The sequence below is a fragment of the Sebastes fasciatus genome, chromosome 18 (assembly GCF_043250625.1).
Source record: "Sebastes fasciatus isolate fSebFas1 chromosome 18, fSebFas1.pri, whole genome shotgun sequence".
In the NCBI taxonomy this organism is placed as follows: Eukaryota; Metazoa; Chordata; class Actinopteri; order Perciformes; family Sebastidae; genus Sebastes; species Sebastes fasciatus.
In genome coordinates, this window is record NC_133812.1 from 28,258,243 (window position 1) to 28,275,642 (window position 17,400).

The 17,400-nt window shown below is 43.3% G+C and overlaps 1 protein-coding gene across 2 annotated transcripts in view; it reads left to right on the forward strand.

Annotated features, from left to right (window-relative positions):
• The first annotated feature begins 392 nt into the window (after positions 1–392).
• Positions 393–17,400, forward strand: part of LOC141755856 (uncharacterized) — a 47,532-nt gene continuing 30,524 nt past the window's right edge. The window contains exons 1-11 of one of the 2 annotated variants that reach the window (XM_074615135.1): positions 393–942; positions 3,901–4,131; positions 6,693–6,859; positions 8,455–8,492; positions 9,728–9,768; positions 10,133–10,545; positions 11,190–11,339; positions 12,738–12,796; positions 14,117–14,137; positions 16,865–17,058; positions 17,309–17,364. In XM_074615135.1, coding sequence (XP_074471236.1) covers positions 885–942; positions 3,901–4,131; positions 6,693–6,859; positions 8,455–8,492; positions 9,728–9,768; positions 10,133–10,545; positions 11,190–11,339; positions 12,738–12,796; positions 14,117–14,137; positions 16,865–17,058; positions 17,309–17,364 — 1,428 coding nt within the window. In that variant the 5' untranslated portion in view covers positions 393–884. The remainder of the gene's footprint in view (positions 943–3,900; positions 4,132–6,692; positions 6,860–8,454; positions 8,493–9,727; positions 9,769–10,132; positions 10,546–11,189; positions 11,340–12,737; positions 12,797–14,116; positions 14,138–16,864; positions 17,059–17,308; positions 17,365–17,400) is intronic. The other variant, XM_074615136.1, reaches the window with a different exon arrangement.

Here is a 17,400-nt window from a genome sequence, read left to right on the forward strand (position 1 = left end):
AGGATTTAAGTATTCATTTATTCCTCAGAGACAGACTGCAATGTCACGGCAGCCTCTGCTGCCAAACATAACAGGATCATACGCATCATATTTATATGATTAAAGCCTGTTTTTAAACAATGAAAATTAAGATAATGGGGGGGAAAGTCGACGTCAACAAGGATAGAAATAAGTAAAGTCAAGAATTGAATGGTGAGCTGTAGTGTGAACACACAATGAGCCTCCACTTGGACCAGTATGGACGGTCAGACTGGAGCTGAGATGATGATGTTACTTTACTGGATAAGTAAGAACAAGCCGTCCACTTTACGGGAGCTGTCGTATAAAGTGACTGTTATTGGTTCTAATGGAGTGTTGGGTCACATCCTTCTAAGAATAAAAAACAGCGGTCAGGTGTCAGGGTGGACTGGGAGGAGGGAGGGAGGGTGTGCTGAACAAACTGGTCAGCGTGGTTGACAGATGCCCCCCAGAAAGCCACTAACAGGATGACGCCAGCGCTGCTCGGGCTGCGGGGTAAAGACGGATTATGTCTGAGCAGTAGATAAACAGATTATTCCCGAAACGGTGCCTACTTTTTTAACCTCGTCACTCTTGCCACACTTAACAGCTCCCGCAATTCCCCCCGGGAAAAGAGCAACGCCGCCTCCACCTCGACCTCGACCTCCACCGCCACCTCCACTGCCATCACATGCACGTCCTGCACGGTTCGTTAGGAGTGTTTCAGCAGGAGGCCTTAAATGATCCGCCGTCGGTCTCCATGCAAACTCACCATGAGCTCCACCTGAGCTAGAGGAACGCCACCAGCTTCCCCCCCCTTTCCCGCCTCCCCCTCGCCCTGCTGGATTCACTTTGACGCTCGTACTTTTGGGAACTCTTCTTGCACGATGCTGTGGGAATTTGGTCTGCTGTTCGTCCTCGCTTCGCAAGCTGCTGGAATTAAAGGTAAGCCTCGTTTTGTTCTCAAAAGCCCCCCAATCCTTTTGAGCCTTGACACTTCAAGTCCTCTACGACTTTGAAAAAGATGCTTTTTATTCTTTACACAGAAAAAGGAAGAAGTTCTCAACAGATAAGAGCCGTTAGATACGAGGATTTGAAGAGTACACGTACTGAACTTGCTCACAATACAAAGCCTATTAAGATTGCATAAGTACTTGGCGGTGAAAGGTGTTGGGACGCTGCGCCCGAGGACACAAACAGGCCGTTTAAATGCATGATAAAACAGCAAGAAGTTGAGTAAATCCTTTTGTCTTGTGAACGCAGCCAAAGTGAAAGCCGTATTTATGACGGGCCACGATTATGTGCAAACAATGCAAATGAAAACGGAGAACGGATAATAGCACGGTTTAGTAGATTTATTGCCAGCTTGTTGACAGCTTGACAATCTGAATTACAGTTCGCTCCAGACTTATTTGTGGAGAAAATAAAGCCATAAACATGACAAAAGACAGAGAGGGAGGGGTATTAGTTTCCTGTATTACAATATCTGAATCGTCTCGTCTGAATATTATAAATAAAACAAAAACATCCAGACGTTCACCTTCACTCCAAAACATTTCTCTTCGACTGCCCGGTGAATTACGACACCCACTTTGGCTAACGCCGCCATAAATACATCTGCTATATTGTGTGATCAAAAACATTTATACGTTCAGTACAGTGTTTGGTGGATGCTTTTATTCCAAGCACCCTTCAAGTACAGTGAGTGCTTTTATTTTTAGTAGGAGTGGGCATAAGGAGGGAGAGCGAACCCCCGAACCCTGGTAGCCTCATATATAATGGCCACAAATAACACCAAACACAGACACGTACTGCTCTAATAACGGATTTAAATAGAAAGAGAGTTTAATAATGTTCATGTTTGATGTGTTTTCTGTGTTGTAAAAAGTTTTTAAAAAGTATTCTTTACTTATTTTAAAGTTTATTTATTCTTCAAGAAGCTGCTCTCTGCAGTAAACAAGGTCCTCTTGCAGAAAGAAAAGGTCGGTAGATGCTCAGAAATAGGTTTCTATTAATAAAAAAGTACAGAGAGAAAACTCAAATGAGCTGCTGGTTATGAGTCCTTCCAAGTTAATTAGAAAACCAGAAGGGCACTCGGAGAGACCTCGGACAAGGCCGTTCCCACAAGTGAACAATGATGCGTGTATACGCTCCGTGATTTGGATCCATACCAGAATTGATTGGGTTCTTCTTTGACCCATGTTTCACCGTTCCACCAAGTTTCATCAAGTTTCATGAAAATCGGGCCGGTAGTTTTTCTGTAATCCTGCTGACGAGCAGACAAAACGAACCCAACACATGAGCTCCATGGTGGAGGTGAACAGGTCAAAACACTGAGCCTCATTCAAGAACAATTTGTACAAACAGATTTGATCTTAAGTGGCACGTACAAGTGATTTAAGAGTAGGGCTGGGTATCCTTTTGAAAATTACAATACTAGTACCTATACCAGTATTAGGGATGCACCGATACCACTTTTTCAGACCGAGTACAAGTACTTACATTTGGATACTCTCCGATACCGGGTACCGATACGAGTACTTCTCTGTTCCAAAAGACCCTCGTTAACAGCCAGCTGGAGGGTGTGAGCGACACACGGCAGGCTGGGGAGTCCCGCATACGAGGCGGTGCGCCGCGACCGGCTCTAGGTCGGTGCTTCCCGGGGCCGTGGACAAAGTATCACCGGGACGAACTGTCCTCAATCCGCAGCTCGGCCCACGTAAAAGGCGCCAGGGGTCTGCGGCGATGTCGGCAACCCACCCGACCCGTCTTGAAACACCCATCTTACGCACGCGCGAGTCAGAGGGTGCAAGCAAAAACCATGTGGCGCAATGAGAGTGCGGTCTGGCGCGCGCGGCCTGAGGTGGGATCCCGGCCCCGCAGGGTCGGGTGCACCTCCGCTTCGTCTCGCCCGCACCGTCGGGGAGGTGGAGCGTGAGCGCGTGTGATTGGACCTGAAAGATGGTGACGAGACGGTAACGTCATGCTGCCTGGTATCGGAGCCGTTTTGTGAGTACGAGTACATGAGCACAGTATCAGACCCGATACCCGATACTGGTATCGGTGCATCCCTAACCAGTACCCTTAAAGTGATACCATCCCAGTAGAGACATGTCGATACTACTTGGTACTGGGTTATATTGGTAAATACCTTAAACGTATTGAGTACCGATACCCAGTCTTATTTATTATTGATCAATCGGCTGGTTATTTTCATTATTAATTGATTTGTTGTTTTGTCTATAAAACGTCAGAAATGAACTGAATCTCCATTGGGATGTCTTTAAAAGTCTCGTTTTGTTCTACCAACAGTCTGAAACCAAGAATATTCCGTTTACAGTGATATAAAACAGAAACTCTCACACAGGAGAAGCTGAAACAAGTACATGTTTTTGGCGTTTTGCTTGAAAAATGACTCAATCGATTATCAACTATGTGACAGGGTTTCTGGTTACTGCCTTACTGTCATTCTAGATCTGATTAACATGATGTTTATTGATTGAAATAACTTTATTAAATACAGTATTTACCACATGCAGCAGGCTGCAGCAGCTGCTCTGTCTTCATGTATTGAAACTGTAATTAGTACTTCTCTTTTACCTGTTTTCAGTATGATATGATTCATCACAAATCATAGGACGAATCATATTCCCTAAATACTGTGTGTTTGATTTAAGCTGCTTGTAGTACCAGACGGGTGGGGTTTACGGTAGACGGAGTCATCTCCTGCTGCCAGCGACAGAAAAGGACACTAAATCCACTTTTAACTGTTTTCAAATGTTTCCTAAATCTTGTGACATTGTTGTCCTTGTTGTAGTAAACACAACCCATCTGTTGCTGGATCAGACCGGGATCTGGTCTGCAGTGACCCTGAATCATGTCCTGTCTTGTTTTCCCGTCCAGCGGGCAGCGTCAGGCTGACAGACTCGACGCTGATACCGGAGGCCGGTAGCGGCGGCGGCGGATTACGTTTGGTGGAGCTGCTTAAGGCGTCCTCACAAACAGAAGGTTCGGGGTTCGAAGTGGGCCGACGTCGACCCAAGAGGTCGGTGTTTCTACACGGAGTGAGGATCTGCCCCCAAGAGACCTTCAATGAAGTGCTCGCCAGCCACCAGGCGTACTACCAGCTCAGAGGTACTTCATTCACCCGACATTCATCCAGTTATACAGACATTCAGACCTGTTCATTAGGGCTGGGACGATACACCTATCTCCTGATTCAATACTGTCACCATACTTCGATTTGATATGTACTGTGATATTAGATTTTTGTTAACTTTTTTAACTCCATGGGGAAAAAGTTGAATCATACACTTCTAGGGACTTTTACTTTGTAAAATATCTAAATGAATCCAGTAAAATGTTTGATTTCCAGCATGTATGTAGTCAGAGATGTCCTGAAGTCAAATATATCAGTCATTGTCAGGAATTATTTATTATCCAGCAACCCAAAAATCAAAGAATAAAGACATTTCCCTCACAGATTAGTGGTATTCTGGTTGTAATTTATAAGGGTCATGTAATGTTTTATACTTCTGGTGAATATAATCCATCAATCTTATTTCCATAGATGTATTTTGTATATTCAGTTCCCTTTGTTAAAACCTTATTTTGAAAACCAGACGTAGTCCCACGTGTCTACTTCCTCTAACTTCTCCAAGGTGGTCTCTAGCTCTCCCGTCAGCTCCGTTCTCTTTATCCATCCATGGTCAGCTCCATCGGGGCCGTTTCAATGCAGAGAACACAAATGTCAGTATCTGGGTGCTCTACAGTCGAAGCGTCGGCACGTTTGACCACGGAGACGAGAGCGACGGCCGGCTCCACCGCAATGTCACCGTGATACGATAACGTTTCCTGTCCGTGACAGAGTTAGCATGCAGCTTTAGCTCTGCTCTGTCTAGCTCTGCTTTTCCTGTCAATGTGTGAAACCCAAAGTGTTTCCATCCTTTCCTGGATGTGTAGTGTTTACCACGCTGGATTTAACATGGGAGGGTGCAGGTCGTATCCACGACGACCCTCCAACATTCTATACTTCCTCGTTTCGGCTCTCTGAGGTTTGTTTTGGTTGACGGATACGGAACGGATATGACGTCACGTTACTCAGACTACAACAATAAGAGCGGTAACTTCCTTCTACCTCCACATAGACTCAGATGAAGCAAATATATTGATTTTGGCATTAGAAAATCTATTTCAAGATATTATTTCCCACCCTACAGATCACCTAACTCTCTGCCATGATCAGTGTTTATTTAAAATGCTAAATAGATGTTTCCAGCTTGTCGTGTTTTCTAACTGATGTTATAAGTCCACTCTCCTCGAGCTGACACCTCAGACTTTATACATTTATTAAACTACAATCTTCCAGAGCATACATTAGGTTTAGATTGACTGACTTCCATTCCTGTCAGTCTGGTAGGAGTTGGGGAATTGTTAGTAATTCAGCAGCAAGCAGAGACCATCTTGTAAACTTTGAATGGTGGTGCGCTCAAGGACATCCAAACATTCAGAAGCCAGTGTTAAAAAAATGACGCTGTTATAAAATCTGTAGAAATTCAAAGAAAAAATCCAACAATTGAGTCCATCAAGAGAAAAATATTGAATAAAGTTTTGTTGTTTGTTGAGTTACAAAGGTTTGACAGCTGACCTCGATGTCAGAGAACAGCTGAATGCAAAAAGCACTGAGAGTTGTCAAAACATTTAAAAACATTTATGTATTACTAGGTGATGATGAGAAGTGGTTTTTCATACCTTTATAAAAATGCTTGGAAGCCTCCGGCTCACTGGAAGGTTGGAAATCAATGTGAAAATGTTTGAGCCTTTAAATATGAGCAAATTAATCAGCGACATTATACAACATTTATTGTATTTTTGGACATTTTAATCTTAGCTTGAGAGTGAGTTAGTCGATTATGACTTCAGTATGACTATATAAACAACATCAAATACATACTTCCAGGAGAGAGAGAGATAAACGTGTCGGGTGCTCTGGAATAACAGAAAAACAATCCAGGCATTGCAAAATCTCAGAACAGATGACAACGGGGGAAAGAAATATTAAAAAGCCTTCATTATAGCGGCTAAATCATAAAGAAAAGCCGACATGCTTCGACCACTGTCGGTCTTCATCAGGGCATTTAACACACATTTAATGTCTATTCTTATTTAGAGATGATTTTCGAGTGCGTCGGACATCTTTTGGTTTTGCCTGGAACACGTGAAGGAATCGACCCAGCCTGGATTGATTTGATTTCTACTCTGACTAGTCAAGAAATGCATTTAAAACAACAATGCATTTGGTCTTTACAGATAGAAATGATAACGTGTTAATTTGCATATAAAGCTGGGAGGTGAGGTCGTAGTATTTTGTGATATTATAATGCTGCTGTTGTGTTTTATTAAAGACGTCTTTCAAAACATGCTTTTGAAATTAGCTACCTGGATTTTGCTGCATGCACAAATTACTTTTGGGACACCTTTTGATAAACTTTCACTTGCTTCCAGCCACCGAACAAAAATCTGTTAACAATTTAAAGACATCCTGCTGGCACAGCAACAGTTGGATCTCAGCTGGGTATAAAGTGCTGAATCACAGCACAGTGATCGTGTCTTTAGTTTTGCAGAGCAGATTGTTGGTGTGTAGAGGAGCTGAACGTCTAAGAGGCTGCGTTGTGTTTGTGTGTGTGTTTGGTCAGTTTGTCAGGAGGCTGTGTGGGAGGCGTTCAGGATCTTCTTCGACAGGATCCCCGGGACGACGGAGTACCAGAAATGGGTTCACACGTGTCAACACGAGTCGCTCTGCATCTCCGACCTCGCCAAAAACTTCAGCAGATCCGAGGAGCACACGAGCATGATTCACCGGGTAAGAAAAGCCCAGCAGTCTGTCTGCTGCCACATCAACAACTATCCAACAACAACACTGTGTGTCTGCACACATTTCACCAGAGATGCATCCTGCAGATACACATAGAACTAATATTGATATATCTGCAAAACATTCACTGTCAACAATTCAATATTAACGAATGCACACAGAAGGATTCTCAAATGTATTTTGTGATTTATATATAAAAGACTCTCTCCAAAAAGATATCTTTAAATGCACACAAAAATGTCTTGTTCAGAATCAGAATCTTTATTTATTGCCAGGTGCATCAGGTATAAACTAGGAATTTGTTTTGGTTCGTTGGTGCAAATAAGCAGTAAAAAAAATAACAATAGAATAATCAAAACGTAAGAATAATGAGAATAAAATAATTGAAAATCTACCAATATACAGATATAAACAAATCTTTGCAAGATGCAAGTAAGATATAAACAAAAACATCATTTAAATAATATATTATATACAGTATAACATATTGCCGGTGTGCAAACAATCAGGTACCAGAGAGGGAGCTTTAAATAAATGTAATCCACAAATAGATGTATTTAAAAGTATACATTTGGATGTTGTTAAATTTATATACAAACTGTTGCATTGCACTGCATTTGTTGGGGTTTTTGAGACTCCCATGACGTCGCCCGATCCAAAAAATAAAAAAAAATTTAACGGGGAATTATCTGTAGCCAATCAGATGTCTCCGTTCTTTTCAGCCAATCACATGAGCGTTTTCGCTCCAGAGTTGGCTTGGTGGCTGTATGTTAAGAAGACGTGTTATGTCCCTTAATGCCACCTGAGCATCATCTAAATGCCACAGCAGACCTGAGTATTGTTGCTGATCCCCTTTATGGCCTCAGTCCTCTAATGGCCTCAAAGCTCCGTGTCACAAAGCTCACGTCATCTCAACATGACGATGAGGTCAGTGCGCCGGACGCTGTTCATGTCAACAAGGAGAAGAATCTGAGGAATGTTTTCAGCAGCTCGTTGAATCCATCGCAGCAAGAACTCTTCTGTTACCTGTAATAGACAGGTGTACCTAATAAAGTGGCCACTGCGTGCACGTCACATCTGTCTACATGTTTTTAATATTAAATATGAATGTACTGAACATTGTTGTTGTCAGAGAAAAATAATAAATAGTGTAATTTGGGTGAACTGACGCTTTTAAAAAAAACCCGGAGAGAAAAGTTTTCTTTTCTCATTAACATTCATTCTCATTTTTAAATTGATATACTGTGGAGATTTAATGGGTTTTATGGCCTGAAGGGGTTGTTGTCAAAACTCCCTCAAGACTTCAGAGACGGCTGCAGCAAAATGTATTTTTAAACCACAACAAGCAATTTGCACATAATTGCATTTAAAGTCCAGAGTGTGAAGAAACAAAAAAAAAAAATCCTAAGTGAACGAATCAATTAATCAGCTGTTCAATCAGTCACCAATCTAAAAACATCACTGACACACACAACATCATTATCACAAACAAGATAATCATGTGGACAATTACTGGCTGAGTGTTAAAATGTTTGTGTCTGACACGTACAGTAGATAATAACCGTTGTGTGTTGTGTTTACAGAAGATGAGCCGGATGAGAGACCGGAGGCCTCCATCACGGTAGGAGCAGCAGATAATCATCATGTCCTCTGACTTCATGCAGACAGATAATGAGAACATGAACCGTCGAGGACATTTCTGAACATACAGAGATTTAAACTGGACTAGAGGAAGTGACGATCTTCTTTCCTTCCAACAAAAGCAATCAATCAGTTGAAGGGATGGTTCAGGTGTTTCTCAGTGGGGTTGTTTGAGTTACTTCTCCATAGTCGGTGTATTAACTACACTAGATGGAGTTTGAAAGGAGTACCAGCACGGGAGCAAAGCCATGTGCTGCTGTGGACGGAGGCAGCAGCTTGACAGTACACTGTCCAGCAGACGGCCCTTTCTGACGGGGAATTGAAGCCGTTATATCTATGCTCTCTCTTCAAAGCCACCAGACTCCTTTGACAAAAACAGTCATTTTAGAAGAAACAAATCGCCGGCACTCGTAGATACTGGGAGGTAGTTTATTCTGTGTTTCAGCTATAAGCCAGCTGAAGATACCATTTACCCTACACTATTTTCTTGATATTCTTTGACATATTTTTTAGGGATGCACCGATACCACTTTTTATCAGACCGAGTACAAGTACTTCCATTTGGGTACTCGCCGATACCGAGTACCGATACGAGTACTTCTCTGTATCAAAAAACCCTCGTTAACAGCCAGCTGGAGGGTGTGAGCGACACACGGCAGGCTGGGGAGTCCCGCACACGAGGCGGTGCGCCGCCACCGGCTCTAGGTCGGCTTGGAAAGGCTCGGGGTTAAGGGGCTTCCCGGGGCCGTGGACAAAGTGCTCGCTGCGCCCTCTCTGTCCTCAGGCGGACCCAACCGCGTCGTAGTGTCCCAGATCGGGGCTCGGCCCACGTAAAAGGCACCAGGGGTCTGCGGCGATGTCGGCAACCCACCCGACCCGTCCAGTAACACGGACCAAGGAGTCTAACGCACGCGTGAGTCAGAAGGTACAAGCAAAAACCCCGTGGCGAGATGAAAGTGAGGGCCGTTTCGTGAGCGTGTGCGATCTGACCCGAAAGACGGTGACGAGAGTTTAACGTCACGCAGACGTAAAGTGGTATTGGAGCCGTTTTGCGAGTACAAGTACATACATACACATACTGGTATCAGTATCGGTGCATCCCTAATATTTTTCTAGTATTTCTTTTCATGATATTTTTCCATACACATCCAGAATAACATGAATGTGTTCCTTAAGGTACTGATATTCTAACACTTGTGTTTCCTCCTCCTGCAGAGTGGTGGTGACTCCTGCACCGAAGATCCCTGAGAAAACAGGTAGGAGCTCTTTAATGATCTGATGCCACACTAACAGAGTTGTTCTGTCATTTACAGTGTTGTTATTGATTTCTCATTATATGCTGCCGTTGGTAGTATGTGCTGTAACGATCTCTCTGTCTGTGTACCATGAACTGTGAGATGTATATTGATTTTTGTGTTTGCTGCTATGTGACTGTGATATACTCAGAATGTAGACGCCTGTAACGGTATTACAGCATGTAAGTTAAGATTAGTTCTTATATTATGTTTGTCACTATGAACTAAACGGATGTTGAGTATTCTCTGCAGACAGCTTCATTTAAATTATCCCTTAAATTATACTCTGTGATTAAAAGTCACACTGATGTTACTTCTGGTGCAGAGATTGTGACCGTCGCCCCGTCTGCGGCTCCGTCAGCTGCCCCATCTTCGGCCCCGTCTGCTGCCCCGTCTGCGGCTCCGTCTGCTGCCCCGTCTGCGGCTCCGTCTACGGCTCTGGCCCCGTCTACGGCCCCTTCTGCGGCTCCGTCTGCGGCCCCGTCTGCTGCCCCGTCTGCGGCTCCGTCTACGACCCCGTCTGCGGCCCCGTCTGCGGCTCTGGCCCCGTCTATGGCCCCTTCTGCGGCTCCGTCTGCGGCCCCGTCTGCGGCCCCATCTGCGGCCCCGTCTGCGGCCCCGTCTGCGGCCCCGGTGATTACCACCACCACCACCGCCACCACCGCCCTCCTCAGCCCCGTGAGTGCCTCTCCAAGCCCCGGCCCGGAGCAGACCCAGACAGCCGAGGAGGTCGAGGAGGTCGAGGAGGTACCAGCCAGCACTTACATTTATATTTTGGGTGTTTAGTCGTCGCTCTTATCTACAGCAACAAGTGAAAGGAGGCTGGAGCTGGAGGAGGGTTTTGACAGGACACAGTCGCTCCTCTGAGGGCTGCAAATGTCACACTGAAGTACGAGTACTTCTCCTGAAATTATACACGGGGTCAAGTTTTATTTGAATAAGCCAACGGACTTTAAAGACATTTTAGCCCTCTAACCTCTAATCACTTATACTTGATATGACTGCTGATAGTTTCCCCCAGCTGAATGAATCTACTGAGCTTTCCTTTTTGTCTGATCAGAAAGTGTTTCGTAGCTTTATAGTGAGTTTCAGCTCATTGTTTATCTGCTCTGGTTCACTCTCACCGCTCTAGTAGCGTCGCTACCTGCTCATTTAGAGACCAGCTGGTGAACATAGTGGAGCTTTTATCAGTTAAAGAGACAGATATTTCCCTCAGGGGGTGGGGGAGACCAAAAACAGAGCTAAAAGAGAGAGAATATTGGACTTACAGGTGGACACAAACACTCCTGATGAATCATCACGTTGCTCTGTTCTTAGATGAAACTGTCACCTCGTTCCTTCCCGTGTTTCTTCGATACTGACTCGTGTTTGTTTTGCTGAAGGACTCGGAGCTTCCCAACGTGGTCCCAGAGAGTCCGGTGGAGCAGATCGTGGAGTTCAGCATCGACCTGGTGGATCCGGGTTACAGAGAGCTGCTGGACGACCCAGACTCCCCTCAGTACGTCGACCTGGCTCACCACCTGCAGGACCAGGTGGGACCGCTTTTCTATTTTTACTTTTGATTCTGTGATCTGGACGTCTCTCGTTAACGCCTCGTTAACGCCTCGTTTCCACAAACCGAGTCAACCGGAAGTTCATTCATTCCTGTGGGAAACATCCCTGATCTCCTACGTGTTTGCGAAACCAAACAACTAATCGATTTAGCTCCATTTCTATCCACTGCTGCTTTAATTGTACATTTTTTATTTGTTCAAAAATGTACCTTAAAGTGCGATTTGTCAAGTATTTAATCCTCTTATCAACATGGGAGTGGACAAATATGCTGCTTTATGCAAATGTATGTATATATTTATTATTGTAAATCAATTAGCAACACAAAACAATGACAAGTGGGCATGTCTGTGAAGGGGAGACTCGTGGGTACCCATAGAACCCATTTACATTCACATATCTGGAGGTCAGAGGTCAAGGGACCCCTTTGAAAATGGACATGACAGTTTTTTCTCGCCAAAATTAGGCGTAAGTTTGGAGCGTTATTTAACCCCCTTCCCTACAAGCTAGTATGACATGGTTTGTACCGATGGATTCATCAGGTTTTCTAGTTTCATATGATACCAGTATCTTCTCTCTAGCTTTAAAACTGAGCCTAAAAATTGTAAGCTGCGTTAATGTGTTAAAGAAATCAGTGGCGTTAAAAGGAATTTGTGTTAACATATTATTATTATCGCGTTAACTTTGACAGCCCTTATTTAATTTTTTTAGTTTTAATGTTTTGTAAATAAAGTTTTCAGATTTAGGATATTGTTTGTTTAATTTTCAGATAAATTTCCACCATATATAGACAAGTTTAACGCTGCGATTTGTCAAAAAACACACGTTCTATTGGGAACCCACTCACCTGCGGGAGCTGCCACGTGTTAGCAGCGTTGACTGATCCAGTCCAGATCTGAGTCTCTCTCTGTCCTGATAGTAAAGAAGCTTACACCAGAGGGTCATGAGGTCAGGGCCAGGGAAAGGGAGAAGATTACCCACAATCCCCTCTTTTCTGCTCCATGTTTTCCTTTTTATCCTCAAACAGAAGAGTGACGTTGAGAAACGATGTTATTCCATGTTATTTTGTCATCGAAAGACTCTTTAAAAAAAGCATCGGGTGCGCTCAGAGTTGCACGTGATGCGCAGCAGGATGTTACCTGACGCAGCCCGTAAAGACGATTATGTCATAAGAGCGTCCAGGTGCTTAACACGCCCAAAGATAGATAACAACGAGGGTTTTCCCATTCATACCGACACGTTGGCGTCCTGCCAGGTCATTAACAAGCTCCTGTTTGACGGCTCACAGTTAATTACATGGGCCTCTGCAGAGGGAGGGCGGCGGCGGTGACAGGCGGCGTGATAGTTAAATAACTAAAAAGTACTTTTTCTTTTCACAGATGCAGCACGCATTTGACAAACTCTCTGGGTTTAAAGCCATCCATGTGCTGGGAATCAGGTGAGTCCGGAGCATGAAATCAACATCTTGAGTATTAGAGGGGTTTGAGCGAGCAGGATGAGAACGGCGAGGCGTGGTTTAAAGCGTAATCAAATCTTCACAGCGGCGGCGGCGAGGCGTTCCACTGAGCCTCGATAACTTCATTAGATTTTAAATGAGCGGATCGTTTGCCGTTTGAATGGATGAGAGGCCGGTTGTCATCGGGATTATGTCAGACGATGCTGCAGGCGAACGTTTGCAGCCTCGACTAACCAGACAGAAGAAAGAAAACAGATGTTCTCTTGCTCTTCTGATCAGCAGAAATAGAACGGATGTTTATTATTCACAACATTATTATCACTAATCATGATGAAGAAAATGTGGAGAATTAAAATGTTTAATAACGAGAAATTGATTCTTAACAATAACCACCAGTGATGAAGCAGAACAGAAAATAGAAATATATGTTTTTACTTTGAATGGTAACAGAATAGTTTCAGGGTTCCTGTTAATATTCTGTAACGGTGGAACAAAAACAATATACATGTTTTAATTGTTTAGTAAACCAAGTCACTACATTTTACACTAATGAGACTTTACATCTGTATCCAGTTGTGATGGCATTGACGAAGAAATTTTTGAGAAATTCGGAATTTAGCAATTTTATTTTTAACAAATTAGAAAACAACATACCTAAATGTTCCCTAAAGGATTCAAAAATAATAGTTTCAGGGCTTTTAACTGAGTAAAAAACTGTCAAAAACTGATACCAAAAACTTCCAAGGTATAAAGTGTAGTGAAGAAATATATAACTAATACTTATTTAACTTTTGCTTATTAATCTTTTCTGGAGTTAGGAGTGATATGGATAGCAAATAAAATTGATTGATTGTTTTTTTTTATGGATCATCAGACGGCAACAAATGCAGAGTGAATCTGAATATTTAGTTAGATGAAAACATTTTTTTTTTTTCAACAAATGTTGACTTTTGGACTAAACAACGCTCTGCAGTTATTAGAAATGTTTGGATCACACAAGTCTGAAACAATCCTATGCAGACACCACTGAGTCTAATTCTGCAGATGTGTAATACTAATAATATTAATGTACTTATACTGTGCACAAATACCAGCTTTAAATAGAATGTGGCCTACTTAGTGGCTTCCCCAGGTTGGGAACAACTGCTTTAGTCAAACACATGTTGAGTGTTTTGTGTTGAATCTGAAGTGACACATCGACTGGTGTGATTTCTGTCTCTTCCTCACCCTGTCGGTGTTTCTCTTCCTGTTTGGGTTTTTATTTCCAGCTCTTAAACCTTCTTTTCTTCTCCCCAACGCCAGCGAGATGCAGGACACTGACGGGTAAATGACACATCCCCTCTAGTATCCACCTCCCCTTGTGTGTTTCCTTCCTTCTATTTGGATCCCAGTCGGAAGCAGAGTGATTATTTTATCCCAAACTGTCCAGATAGTTCAACACAAAGTAGAAAAATGTCACCGTGACCTGCGAAGACCAAATAACAGCTGAGAGGATGTTTGCCCGCTGAACCTCTCTCTTTCTCGTTAAAGGTTAACACGCGGCGTTTAAGTTTTCTCCGATAGCACTCGTCCTTTCCTCTCATTATCAGAGCAGGCAGGTGAGCAGTGAAACAGGAAGACTTGTGGATACAGTAATTGTCAAGCTGCTCCCCCCGTTAATTTGCCTTCCCCCGTGGTGTCTAGCGCTGTCACGGCCAATAACACGGCGGCGAGGCCTCAGCGGGAGCTCGTCCTCTAATCTTATGAAGGATTCCCAGCTCCTCCTGCTTTTGTCTGCCAGACTCCGGCACTCACAACACACACAAAACACATTGAGTGTAAACTATTTACTTTATTTGTTGCAATTAAAAAGAAGAAATAAATGAAGAGTATGTTTCTGTTAACATATTTAGACTCAGAGAATATTTGCACATTTAGCCAAAACCGGGTATTAAACTTCAAAGCCACCAGACTCCTTTGAGAACAAGACAGAGTATCTGTCTGGACCGCGTACAGTCAGTCTGTGAGTTTATGGATAAATTGTTCCACTAATAGTCAGTGATCATGTCTATAATGTTAAATCAAGCGGTACATGTCCACCAGGACGCGCTGCTCCACTCAAGCCGTCGTTCAAGCGGTGCCGTATCCTATCATTGAATGCACCTGATTGGTCCCTGGTTTTCTGATCGCCGTTTCAAACAGGAACCAACATGGCGCCCTGCTTGTAAACTTTCTGTTATTCCGTCTAAACAATCAACCAAAATCTACTTCTGATAACATTTTAAGAGAGAAATAGGCGATGCCACTGCACCTGGTTTCATTTTAGAACTAGATCGTCTAGTTTCACAACTTGGTCCAATATTCGTGAGCCGGATGCGTCATGCTGGACGGGCTCATTTGCATAAAGGACTGTTCCTGCCTTTTGATTTTGAAAGAGCAACCGCCAATGAGGAAACTCCAACACTCAGCCAACTAATCGTGTAACTTCATTGCTCTTTTGCATTTGTAGGGCTGGCCCTCTGCGGTCCAGACTAAAACTGTGCTAAAATTTGTGCTATTGTGTGAATTTGGTGAATCCGAACTCACCAAAGTCACACAATAACACAAAATTACAAAATGTTCAAAGAAGTCTGGTGGCTTTGGTGAGAGCATAGATAAAGGCTTCAGTTCCCCGTCGGAAACATAGACTTTATAGCCGTCCCACTGCAAGGTAAACCAGCGAAAATATTCTAAATATAGTGTACTATAGTGAACTTGTATTGAGTTTTTTAGGTGTCTAAAATGCGTTTTGCTGCTGCCTCCGTCCACAGCAGGACATTGCTTTGGTACTCCTGTCTGTTTCTATAAACTCCATCTACTGTAGGTAATACACTGACTAGGGAGAAGTAACTCATACAACCCCACTGAGAAATATCCAAACTATCCCTTTTAAGTCCAATATTCAGTCTCCTTTTAGCTCTGTTTTTGGTCTCCACCAACTCCTGCTCCACTCTGTTCACCAGCTCGTCGCTACAACAGCTCCTTAGAACAGCACTGAGTTTGTCCGCACTACAAGAAGCTATTTGAGTCATTGTTAATATGAAAAGCATTGATTACTGGAGCGCACAAGTTGTTGACGTCATCCGGTAAAAGGAGGTTTTGGAAACCAAACAAAGAGGAAGGATAAACAAGCCAAAGAGTGCAGCTCTGTATGTCAGATAAATGAAAAGAGATCTTTTGAAAGGGAGGTGTACACACACACAAAGACAAAAGGGAAAGAATAAAGCTGTTTTTGCTTGTATACGGGAAGGCTGATCTCCCCAGAAGAATAGTTCAAGGCACATTTCTCTGCTTGAGAAGTTAAAAAGCCTTTAATGTGTGGGCTGCACCCACATGCCTCCACCGCCTGCCTTCATCACAGCAAAAATAAGAACAAAGACTTGGAATAGATGCTATGATTTGGCAACAGGTGAAGCAACAAACACACAGTGGCGAGCATCCAAAACATCAGGAAGCGTATACCATGAAGAAAATGCATCAGTGAAATTCAGGATAGCAGCCACCTACAGAGCGGACGCAAGCTGTGTGTTTACAGATACGGGACACAATCAGGTCCACTTCAGACAAAGAGTCTGTCTGAGGCAGTGGATGTGTTTTTTTAGATGCAGACTGCAACCTAATGAAGAAGTGCTTTTGTTTGGCTGTCATCAGTTCTCACAAAAGCAGAGAAAATCCACATCATCGGCATTCTAATCAGCTCAGTCTCTCTTGATGACGATCGCTGAGCAGAATATTGATGAAGCGTTGATGCAGTCTGATACAGATATTCACGCCTGACCTTCTGAAAGTGTCTGTCTTTACTGCAGCGCCACACGACTTTTGATTACCTTTGTTTGTCACCTGCTGTGTGTTAAACTGGTGTCCTCTCTCTGCAGCTCATGCTGAGAGTCACACAAGTTATTATTAACATTTGCAAGACTTGTGACACTGACAAAAATCGCCTGCATCGTGCAGAGCGGTTGATAGTTGATCAAAACAGATAGTGTGAAGAATCGGAGCTCTAAATCACACAGATAATATCTCCCATTTCAGGCCCGGAGGAATCTCAGTTCACTACTCTCTCGTCTTTGAGATTAATTCACCTAAAATCAACTCTGGGAATTCAGAGACGTCGACCGCTCCCACGGAGTCGTCAGTCAACCCCGGCCTCAGGGAAATGGTGACCAAGGCTTTACGCGAGGAGGCTTCGCTGCCAATCGATCTGGACTCACTTAACTTCGAACCAGGTGCCGTGCTATATATATCTTAACAAATTATGTTATTGTCACTTTTTATGTTTTCTTTTTTACTGAATGTGAAAATACAATAAATGAAATGGGTTTGCAGCATATTAGAACTATCTGAAATGCCTTGATTTTATAAACACCAACTGTCCAACACAGCAAGCTGGTGGGCAAATATGAAGGTGAATCATTTATTGTATTTAATCCAACTCATGCAAGTATCAAATGCATTGTGCTTCTTTATTTTTGACAGATGCAGTCGTCCTACCAGCACTGACTGCAACCTCTACGGTAGAAGTAGTGAATGAGGTAAGAGGTTGTGTAATTGCTACTGAAACTAGACTC